The sequence below is a fragment of the Mastomys coucha genome, unplaced genomic scaffold, assembly GCF_008632895.1.
Source record: "Mastomys coucha isolate ucsf_1 unplaced genomic scaffold, UCSF_Mcou_1 pScaffold15, whole genome shotgun sequence".
Taxonomy (NCBI): Eukaryota; Metazoa; Chordata; class Mammalia; order Rodentia; family Muridae; genus Mastomys; species Mastomys coucha.
Window position 1 is genome coordinate 45912559 of NW_022196897.1, and position 12479 is coordinate 45925037.

Here is a 12479-nt window from a genome sequence, read left to right on the forward strand (position 1 = left end):
GGACTTCCTTCAGACTTTACAGGCTTCAAAAATGACTCACATGGGTTTGCAGCCTGTGACTATATCTTCTATAGTGGAGGAATAAAGAATTGTCATAGCACTATTTAACAAACATATATTAGTTAATTATGGACCTCTAAACACAGCAATTCACAGGCATATAGGATGTGCATATTCATCGTTGGGATCACTCACCAAATGATGCCTGGACTTGTAAGGAAAATATCTTTGCAACATGTCCAAGTACAGAGCCCTTCTGCCAAGGAGATGTCCAGGATACTGGTCTAAGACAGCCTGGTAAATCCACTGTTCTTCCTCACTTAGTTGGAAGTTACTGGAAGCAATCAAAATGTCACACGCATAGGTGAACAATCATGGGATTTAAGGGACTTCAGACTGTTCAAGCTATCGACCACTGAAGATAGGGGTAAAAAATGGGGCTTTTGAAGACAAGATCTCACTGTGCTGCCCAAGTCGGTCTCAAGACACCCCCCAGCTTCATCCTGGGGGCAGAGACCATGGGAATGCCCCAACATCATCAGCTGAGGTGAGCTAACACCACCTGGCAGCCACCAAGTACTTGTTCCATAGCTCTAAGCCCATGTCTAGTGGGCTCTGTTAGTTCTTGCTTTGATCTTACCAGAGTTCCAGGAATAATTCAAAGATGTTGGTGAGATACAATATTCTCTTAATATTTATTCTATCCTGCCTATAACAATATTTTAAAAGCCATAAGCAGTGAGTGGAGTAGATAAACACTGGGAAATACTTATTAGGGATAAAGATTAAAAAGATAGTATTTTTCTTATTCAACAAAGTTCCCGTTTCTATGCTGGAGACAAACAACAAATGTAAATGGATGAAAATCTCATACAAAGGAAAATAAAGACAGATTTAAAGAGGCATTTATTTGTGCTTTGAGCTCCAAGGCAAGTCAAATAATCTTTTATGTTATTCTCTTTACCTCATGCTTTGTGGATAAGACTGTAGATTGGTAGTGAACAGACAAACTATGCTGTTACATTTCTAATGACCAAATAAATAATTTGTATTTTTATCTCATGCATGCGTGCGTGCATGCCTGCGTGTGTTCATCCGTTGGTGTACATGCATGCACAGGAGGTTATAGGACATCTTACAGAAGTTGATTCTCTCCTACTATTTGGGTTTCGGGGGTTGAAATAAAAATTGTGAGGCTGGAGGAAGCGCCTTTACATGAAGTCACTTGTAAACAAGATCCTGCAAGCTGCCCTCATCACGTGACCACCCTGCGCCCCGTCCCACCTCCTCTAGGTATGGCATGATTTACATTTTGCATAACGTATTAGCAAAGTCCTGTGCAAAGTGAAAAAGTTGCGTTGTCAGTTTGAACTCTCAACTGAATTAATGCCTCTTTATATTCTGATTTTATTTGCATGTTATTATTATTCCTGCTAAGTAAATTAGAATAATCAAATACAGATGCAATCAGGGGGAAGTATTAATAGTAACAAATATTTCTTTGATTCAAGATGGATCACCATTGTTTATTCCTATGGTATCAATGATCTTACACCTTAAATTATGCAATTCAATATTTTTGGGGTATCTTTCTACCTCTGAAAAATATTTGACATTTTAACAAAATAAAATACCCTTTAAGTGTGTGGAACTAATGGGATTCCACCATCCTCATACAAGGTTACCTAGTCCCTTCAGTACACTGGTAGGGAGTATGAAAAAAATATCTTGCAAAAGAGAAAATTCTCCATACCTACTATATAAAGGAAGAAAAAGAGGATGGGAAGTGGTCTACGAAGAGAAAACTGTTCAGTATGTCATAATAATCCAATGCAGGGGAGATATTAAAATGAATTCATTCATGAATACACTGAGTGGTTTTGGTTCCAATTGGATGGGTTCTGCATGTGCAGACCGCCAAAGGCTTCTGCAAATAAAACATTTCAAGTAGGAAAATTAACCTAGAAGAAAAGTGCACTTGGCATTTAAAATGCCCTCAGGTTGTCAAGGACAATGTCTCAGGCCCTCTCTCAAGGGCCATTTTCATTCACAGTAATGTGGATGCACTTTAACAGCAGTTAGCAGGAGAAATTCTTCAATATCATCCCACAAGCAATTGAAGAACAGAATGAAACTCTGTGTCCTTGTTAATGTTTTAAGCTATTTCTAAACTCAAAGGGCCTTGAACACAGTTGAATTTTCACCCTTATCTGATTCTGCAGAGGGGAAAGGGACAGAACCTAGGCCCAGTGATTTGCTGGCCTTTTAAACCATTATTTGTCTTTAAAATAGTGGCTGTTTCTTAGGGGAGGGGGGCATCCCCCCCATCAAGCTGCCAGGAGTCTTGGCTGGTACCTTGAAGAGACCCTTCTCTTCTGTGGAAAAATTTCCTGGGCCACGGCAGAAGGATCTCACTCTGAGGTTCCCTCCCACACTGTTGCTAACACTGACTACCAATAGCAGCTGACTGGACATAGGTCAACAAGGCTAGCCCAATCAGATCCCTCCAAGGAGGTCAACCCTTAGTTGACATCAACATCAGCCTCCACCAAGATGCCCTCTTGCCTAGGCATTCCCCGCCCCCTCTATTCTGCAGCCTTCACACACCTTCTTAAAGTATCTGCTAATAGTCCTGTGTCCCTCAAAAGCCTTCTTAGAGCATCTGCTAATGGTTCCATTCTAGGAAGCCATCTTTGTTTCTATAGAACTCACCCTAATATAATCCACAAGCAATCTTACCCTTAATTTTCAAACAGCTTAAAAGGTTTATTAAATGGAAAAGTACTTTTAAACTAATTACTTTGATAGCTTTGCCTACTGAATAGTCGTGCAAGACTGTAGCTGTCCACAATGTGTGAATAGCAAACATTTACTGAAATGCTTTTCAAATACAAGCACACACTAAGCTGCACACACTGTAATAAATAAATATAGCAGCAGAAGGATTTGTGGCATTTGGTTCATTTTTATAAATTGCATGAATGTATTAATTAGTTGCTATTTTAACGACATTAAAAACCACTTAAATGTATGAGATGACTATAAAATATTTAAAGCAGACATTCAAACTAAGTAAGCCCTGTGCAGTGATGACATCCATTTTGACCTTGCAGTTGATTCTGGAAGCTTCACATCTCAGCTGTCTTTCTCTATTTACCAAAATTACACAAGTTGTAAGTCATTTTACAAAAAGTAAAAATGAAAAAGCATCCTGAAAGGAAATGGCATGTTAAATATCATAATATTATCATTTCTAGAATATTTATAGCAGCTTCCAGAGAAGTAGGCTTAAGTCTGAAAGCAAATACCCATGCAATAATAACAGCATAACCTCTAGTTGCTATTTGAGAGGGAAGGGAGAAGATTTGTCACTGCATACAGACCAATACACACACACACACACACACAGAGAGAGAGAGACAGAGACAGAGAGAGAGAGAGAGAGAGAGAGAGAGAGAGAGAGAGAGAGAGAGAGAGAGAGCTGCCATAGTAAAATCCAAAAGGAGTGAGTATTCAAGCAGAGCAGTTTCCTCATAGTACCAAAGCAGTCATTTCTTAGAAATACAGCCTTTTAGATTCTAAAATATAAAATCATGTTCAGCATATGCATGTTCCTAAACTAAAATTTGGACATTTATCTCTTGTGATCAAACTTTCATTTTTTTTCTTTTTACAGAAACATGTATGTAAAATAACTAAGACTGAGTTAGCTTTTACCTGCCAAAGTTCTTGTTCAAATTACCCATGTCCCTGGTGATTGTGGTAACAAAACATACTTGGTTACATGACTAATTAAAAGAAGAATCCCTTATTTACTCTCTAAAACCCAAACTGTTTAATATTTAAAGGTTCCCAAAGAAAACATTAAAATTGCCTTAAACTTTTATGATTAGAAATGTCTCACAGAGGTGCAAAAAAGCTCAGTAATTATGAGCACTGCAGAGGAGCCAGGTTTGATTCCCAGCATGCATATGTCCCCTCGTAACCATTTGTACCTCTAATTCCCTGAGATTTGATGCCTTCTTCTGGCCTCTGTGGGCACTGAGCATATAAGTGCAGGTTAAAAATGCCCATACATGTAAGAATAAATTAATTAATTTAAAAAACACCTTGGAAAAAAATATTCTGAGTTCAAGGCCAGACTGGTCTATAGAGTGAGTTCCAGGACAGCCAGGGCTATAACAGAGAAACCCTGTCTCGAAAAACCAAAACCAAAACAAAAAACAAAAAACAAAAAACAAAACAAAACAAAACAAAAAACCTCAAAAATACAGGAGAAATGTAAAGTGTTTCATAATGAACCCTGAGGAGATCCATCACTACCAGGCCAGCATTCAAGAAGCACTCAAGTTGTCCTACAGTTATGAAGGGTGTCTGTTACCATCACAAAAACATGGGGAGGAAAAGAATCAATGGTAGAGGAGATGCACAGGAGAAAAGAAGAGAATCAGACCCTACCAACACTGAAAATAGAACCACACAAGAACAAGAGAGAAAGGAAGAACATTTGCAAAACAACAGGAGGAAAAATACCAAAATCATGGGTGAATGTATCAAAAATGACCTTGGTTGCAAATAAAAGAAAATCCTATATTAAAAAAAAAAAATAGACTGGGGATGAGAAGATGAACTGAGTTCAGAGCCCTAGTAGCCATGTAAAAAGCCAGGCACAATGGTGCACTGGGGAAATAGAGACAAGCATATTCTTGGAGCCTCCTGGACAGCCAGGCTAGTTAAATCAGTGAGCAGGAGGTTCAGTGAGAGACACTGTCTCAAGAACAGCAATGAGGAAGGCACTGGATCTCAACCGTTAGCATCCACACTATGCACACACATACACACACACACAGACACACACACACCAGCATATACATATGTACACATGACCGAACATGTATACTCATGTGACAAAAACACATGCAAATAATTTTTTTAAAATCACTATAGATTGCCTACATGGGAAAAATTAATGAGACCTAGGCACATGTTGTGTGGAACTCAGTTTATAAGTAAAAATACACAGAAATTGAATGTGAAGAACAGGAAAAGATCCATCGTGCAATAAGAAGTCCAAAGTAACTGGTACCACTACTGATATCAGATAAAACAGAGAGTTGGAGTTAAATATTCTGGAAAAAAAAAAAACAGTCACAACTTAGTGATAAAGGGACAAATCCAACAATTATAACTATACTGGCATCTAATGCTGGAACATCCAATTATAATGAAATAAACATAATTGGATTTAAAATTAGAAAGATTGGCCGGGCGGTGGTGGCACACGCCTTTAATCCCAGCACTTGGGAGGCAGAGGCAGGCGGATTTCTGAGTTCAAGGCCAGCCTGGTCTACAGAGTGAGTTCCAGGACAGTCAGGGCTACACAGGGAAACTCTGTCTAAAAAAAAAAAAAAAAATTAGAAAGATTTTTAAATAAATAACCTAATAGACCAAATCAAGGAATAAGAAATGGGAAATCAAATCAAATCCAAAATTAATAAAAAGAAAGATATTACAAAGGCCAGAAGGGAAAGGAAAAAAATAAAGCTGAGACAAAACTATGAAAGACTAATGAAATTAAAGACAAGCTGAACTGACAAACTTACTTATAGGAAAAAGAGAAAATGCCAATAAAGAAAAATCAAACATGAAAAAGGTCACAGGTAACACCAAAGAAATACAAAAATTAATAAAAGACTATGTACAAATTAATTGGAAATTCTAAACTTAATACATAAATGTCTGGATACGTATATGTGTAAAGCCTACCATCCTAGTTTGCTTCTCTGTGGCTATGATAAACGCCATGGCCAAGAGCAACTTGGAGTGGACAAGGCTTATTTGGCCGCCACTTTCAAGCCAGAATCCATTCATAAGGAAAGCAAGGACAGCAAGTCACTGCAGAGGCCGAAGCAGGAAGTGTGGAGGAAAGCTGCTCATTGGCTCACCTCCTCTGCCTTCCTCCCCTGGCTTTCTCAAAGCCCAGGCCCACCTGCCGAGGGAGGGCCCTCGCAGTAGACTGGACCCTCCTACATCAATTAGCAGTTAAGAAAATGATTCACAGACGTGCCAGAGACCCTGCTGATTGAGACAATTTATCAGGTGAAGTTCCCTCTTTGAGCAGACTCTGAGGCGGTCAAGTCGACAGCCAAGGCTCAGTACTACACCTACCAAAGCTGAACACTGACGGTCTGTCCTTCACCATGCTGCCAGTGAAACTGGAGTGTATTGAGTAAAATCGGTAAAACACAGGGAGACCGACACCACTTGATATCATTTAATATATGAAAGCTAAAGGTTTATCTCTAGGAAGCAGAAAGAACAGTGGTCACCAGAGCCAAAGAGGGAATAAGAAAAGGAAGCCTAGAAAAAGGATGGTCAACTCTTGTAGGTATGAATTGGGACAGAAAAAAAGTTATAATTTTCTAGAGCACCATGGGGAAATGATGACTGACAAGAAATAATCAAAGATTTCAAATTGCTAGGAGAGGGGATTTTATTGCTCCACACACAGAAGAATAAAGGTAGAGAGTGATAGAAATGCCAAGTGCCAGTGTATGTGTGTGTGTGTGTGTGTGTGTATGCGCATGTGTGAATAAATGTTTCCACACTGCATAAATATGTGCAATTGTGGCATGTCCATTAAATGTGAAAGGGGTTTTGTTCACTCATTATTACATTTGCTCTGTTGTCTTTTAGTCAGGTATAGGCAGTAAGGATGCTAAGAATAAAGCCTGCTTAGGGACTAGAGATCTGACTTAGAAGTTTAGCGCTAACTGTTGAAGAGGATGCAAGTTTGATTCTGTGCACCCACATCAGGTTAATAACAGCCACCTGTAACCTCAGATCCAGGGGGCTGTACGCCCTCTTCAGGCCTCCTTGAACACCTACACTCGTGTGCACCTACACACATATGCACAAATAAGAATATTAAAGCCAAATCTTGTTTTAAGGACCATTTGAATTAAAGATATAACAAATGTTATCTTTACATTTTATAAATACTAACATGCAAATAAATAAAATTCAATGAAGTAAACTCCAAGACAACTTTGGAGCATGTTGCATAAAACTTAGACCTGGGGCTAGAGAGAAGGCTCAGCAGTTAAAAGCATTTGATGCTCTAGCAGAGGCCACAAGTATAGGTTCAAGCACCCATACAAAGCAGCTCACAAATGCTAATAGCTCCAGCTCCAGGGGATCTGAAGCCCTATTTCTGTCCTCCACAGGCACAAAACAACATACACATACACACACGCGCACACACAAACACGCACATGCATGCACACAGACTCATGTGCGTCCATATAAGTAAAAAAAATGTTTAAATCTTTTAAAAAGGAGATTCACGATCTTTTGATAGGATGCATTCTGCTAAAGGCAAAATAATTAAAACAAATATTTTATTCTTGTACCACACCCAAAGCTAGTTTGATTAATTGCTAAATGTAACGTTTTCTGGTATGAGCTAACATTAAGTTATAGACCAGTAATTTTCATGCAAATTTTCTTTTAAAACAATGCTACTAAAGCTATATGACGAACAGAAAGTTGTGTACAATGATTACCCATCCTCCAACAGATGCAAATGTCAACAATGAGTTGGAATTTCCCCGTAGACTACAACCAACGGAAGTGGCAATTGCAGTGGCTAATGTTGGCTGCCTGGGTCAGCTAACGAATGTGACTAAGCAAACCCTTGAAGACCAAAGAACTATGCTACTTTCTCAGAACCTCTCCTTTTATTAATCACTTTTGGCACTCAACTGACAAAGGTTCACATGCTTGAGCCTGGTCATGCTCCGGCACTGAACCTCCCCAATAGTTCTGGGAGTACACTTTTCGGACAAAATGCCCAGTGGAGGTTAAACTGTAATGTTTTAACTTGTGGCTTCATTTGTCAGTGAACCCATGTCATCTCCATTTTGCTCTTTCCCTGCTTTTCTTCTCACTGTGTTCATTGGGAGGAGACACATGCGCAGGCATCTGTTTATTTAAACTTTTATGAGACCATGTTGTCTTCTGGCACTGACCTGTCCCAGTTCATCCTTAGTAGCAGTAGAGTACACCGTTTGCTTTGGCAAGGGGAAATGCGTGTGTTTCTCTTTTTACTTAAGGACACTGATAGAGGTGTGCTGTGTTGCTAAACATGGGAACACAAGGAAAGATCATGAATAGGATCCTGGCAATGTGCCCTCGGGACAGCAATATCTAAGGCCTTATCAGTAAATCTAGTGATGAACCAAATGGTGACATGTGTTATAATTCGTGCTGGACTTGGTACGAGACTGAGACTCCAGCACCTGGGAGGTAGGGGATCAGGAGCTTGGTGTGGGGAGCCGCAGCTGCCACCCTATATATATATTGAACACCTGGTCTCCGGCCAGAGCAGAGAGCATTGATAATCAAGCCCTTAGTTGGAAAAGCGAGTGCCTCTAGTTTGTGATGCAAGCTGGCATGATTTCCCGCAGCCTATTATGCTTTGCCACGTAGCTGATGCTGATTGGGACCAGGGAAAGTATTTAACCCACAAGGGCTGGTGGCTAAAAAAGATTAGGAGTAAGTATGTAGAGAGATAGGAGTAAGTATATATAGATAGGAGTAAGTATGATAATTAGGAGTAAGTATGTAGGGAATAGAAGTAAGATGTAAAGATAGAAGTAAGATGTAAGAATAGAAGTAAGATGTAAGGATAGAAGTAAAATAGAAGTAAGATGTAGGAGATAGAAGTAAGATGTAGGGGATAGGAGTAAGTAGGAAATAAGAGTAAGTAAGAAGAAAGTAGTAAGATGTAAGTAGTAAGATGTAAGTAGTAAGATAGAAATAAGTAAGATGTAAGAAGCAAGATTATAAGGTCCCTGATTAAACTGCATGGAGAAGAGCTCGTTGTTGCCTCCTTATTTCCACCGGAAGGAAAGGTGGCCAACAGCTTGGGCTCAGAGGAGTTCATGAGTTTGAGGTCAGCCTGGTATGAAGAATCTGTCTCAAAACAAACAAAAGGAAGAGAGTAGGGGAGGAGAGGGAAGAGGAGAAGACAGGAGCAGAGAAGAGAGACAAGAGAAAGGGAGAGGAGGAGAGGGGAGGGAAGGAAACCTAAGGAAGAAGGAAAAGAAAATATAATGGGTTGGTTTTCTGGACAGAAATATAACAATATTCTTAACACTTAACAATATTCTTTGACTCATAATATCCATTTCTAAAATCCAACTGAAGAGAAAAAAATCACAGAGTTATTAAAAAAAAAAAAACAGTGCCAACTCAGCTATTTCAAAGTTTCTAAAAGAAAATCAGAATGTAGACTGCCTACTACTCAAAAGTGAGGACTTGGCTGAATTTATATGATATAATCACGCATTATCCTACTATTCATCTAATAAAATGCATCTACAAGGATATTTAGTGGGTGACTCAAAACAGAGAAGGAACTCTAAATAAACACCACGAGCGGAAGAACAGCAACCAGTGGGATTCAGAATAGGGAAGCCGTGATATGCATATGCAGTTCTCCTTTACATAAATAAACGTCTTACTCTAAGAGCTCTCTTGGATTTAGATTAACTTCATTTCTTCTCTTTGCCTATCTCTATTTTTAAATTTTTCTGTAATTATTTCTGAATTCAGAGACAAATACACAAACTGCAATGTTCACAGAGCACTAAAGTGACACCTTGAACAGCACTAACAAAATACGATGAATCAAAATAATTAAGTTGAAAAGCAAGGATCCTAGAGCACGGGCTATTTCATGAGAGGTCACTGTTGAAACAGTCAGATTCAGATCTCAGAATATTAATTATGAGCCAACAGTACAAAATTTCATATACCTATCAACAGTAAATTATAAATTACTTGTTATCTTGCTGTCATCATCTACATATTGACTTCAGATCTGATGCAACTAAATGGACCATCACACAATTATGTCTCAGTTATATGATTAATTCATCTAAATCTAAGGATATTAAAGCCGTGAACTCTTTTGAGTCTAAAAGATGCAATTAAACTCACCTCCATGTTCTTAATGACACACAGGCCTAATCCACCACAGCAGAATCCAAAGTGTTTTGCCAGTATGATGGATAAAGAGTGAGGCTCCATGGTAATCAGATTGTTTTTATAGTGTGTTTTAGTAAATTAGACCATCCTTTAAACTGTGCCATCCAAGATGCTAGCCACCAAGCAAACGTGTGTGGCTGGACGTGTCTGTGTTAACCTGGGACATCATCTGGGTGATGAGCAAGCTTCAAAGCTATATGAAAAAGGAGCGTGTATAATGGCTTATCAGTAACTCTCAAATATGTGTTGTATGTTGCAGTTATAATATTTTGGAAATAGTAATTGCAATACATTTGAAATTTACCACTTTTTTTTAAAACTTTCTAATACAACTGGTTAAAAAATTTAATTACATATGTGGCTTACATGTCTCCATTAAACATCTGCGATCTAGGACTCAAGCTGGTTGACCAGCTTCCTGGCATGTGTAAATAGCTATCTTATTTAGATGGACAGAAAGGACCTCATCTATTGAATTACTAAGGGCTCCAAACTAGGGAAATGGCTTTTGTTTCTCTGAACAGTGGTTATTTAATGTATAAAACAGCTTCCTTTGTCCCTTTGTTTCGTCCATCCCTTGAGACAGGGTCTGGCTTTTAGGTCCAGGCAGGTCTCAAGTTCACAGTCCTTTCCATTTCTGCCTCCCAAGAGACAAGTTTACAAATGGGTGCCTTGCCTGACAAAACACAGCTATTAAAATGAGATAAACCAAGGGTTACAGTCATGGGTACTTGTCATATCACGCAAGAGGTACTCAATGCATAGCAATGATCTATTGAACTTTTAACTTAAAAGGCTAAACCTGTGATTTGCCTTAGAAAATAAGAACCAAATACGTGAAAATGTTTATAATTTCACTACCTGGGGTGACTGTGGTTATTGTTTATTTAAATGGCTGGGTTTCCAGTCTTTCTGCTGTATTTATACAGATGTATATGTCATACGTTAAGAAACAGCAAGAGAACTTATATAACCTACTTTGTGACCTGCTTTGCACTTACATAACACATATCACAGCTATTTGTGTCATTAAAAAATCCCTATGGATTAGAATTAGTGTAGCAATGTGCTGAATGGACACAGCAGGCCAGATGTCACTGCTGCCTAATGCTTGGGTGCTTAGGTAAAGCCTTAGCTCGCATTCTACTGCTGTAGTAAGCATCATGGCCGAAAGCCACTGGGTGAAGAACAAGTTTATTTCATCTTACAACTCCTAGCCTATCACAAAGGGAAGCCAAAGAATCTGGAGGCAAGAACTCATGTAGACACCATGGAGGAGTTCTGCTTACTCAATAGGCTTGCTCGCCATAGTGTGGTCAGCCTGCTTTCTTATAGAACCCAGGACTACCCGCTGAGGGGTAGCACTACCCACCATGAGTCAGGCACTCCCTCATCCATCATTAATAATAAAAAAATGCCCCCACAGACATGCCCACAGGCCAATGTGATGGTGGCAATTCCTCAATGATGGTTCCTTTCCCATGATGATGTTGGCTTCTGCCAAGTTCACAAAACACTAACCAACACAGGCAGTCTTAAAGATTTTGCTACCAGTGGGAAGAGAAAAATTAATATTGAATTTTCATGTGAAAAATTCACTTGAAGTGAAATATTTATTTCACTCTAGAGAATTTTTTCTTTCATTATTATTTCTGATGAGATAACTATTATCTTCCCCCCCCCCAATATAAAGAGTGTGTGTAGAAACTCAAGAAGAAGGAAGACCAAAGTGTGGATACTTCATGAAGAAGGAAGACCAAAGTGTGGATACTTCGTCCCTTCTTAGAAGGGGGAACAAAATACCCATGGAAGGAGTTGCAGAGACTAACTATGGAGCAGAGACTGAAGGAAGGACAATCCAGAGACTGCTCCACCTGGGAATCCTTCCCATATTCAGTCATCAAACCCAGACACTATTGTGGATGCCAGCAAGTGCTGGCTGACAGGAGCCTGATATAGCTGTCCCTGAGAGGCTCTGACAGTACACGACTAATACAGAAGTAGAGGTTCACAGCCATCCATTGGACTGAGCACAGGGTCCCCGATGAAGGAGCTAGAAAAAGGACCCAAGGAGCTGAAGGGTTTTCAGCCCCTTAGGACAAACAACAATATGAACTAACTAGTACCCTCAGAGCTCCCAGGGACTAAATCACCAACCAAGGAGTACATATAGTGGGACTCATGGCTCCAGCAGCATATGTAATAGCAGAGGATGGCCTAGTGGTTTATCAATGGGAGGAGAGACCCTTGGTCCTGTGAAGGTTCTATGTCTCAGTGTAGGGGAATGCCAGGGCCAGGAAGTGGGAGTGGGTGGGTTGGTGAGCAGGGGGAGTAGGGAGGGAACAGGGGTTTTATTTTATTTTATTTTTTCAGAGGGGAAACCAGGAAAGGAGATATTATATGACATGTAAATAAAGAAAATATCT

General features: G+C 39.5%; 1 protein-coding gene across 1 annotated transcript in view; it reads right to left on the reverse strand.

Moving 5' to 3' along the window:
• Ccdc148 (coiled-coil domain containing 148) overlaps window positions 1–12479 on the reverse strand; it is a 263630-nt gene that overhangs the window by 141389 nt on the left and 109762 nt on the right. Inside the window, exon 10 of the mRNA XM_031373199.1 lies at window positions 196–334. Coding sequence (XP_031229059.1) covers window positions 196–334 — 139 coding nt within the window. The remainder of the gene's footprint in view (window positions 1–195; window positions 335–12479) is intronic.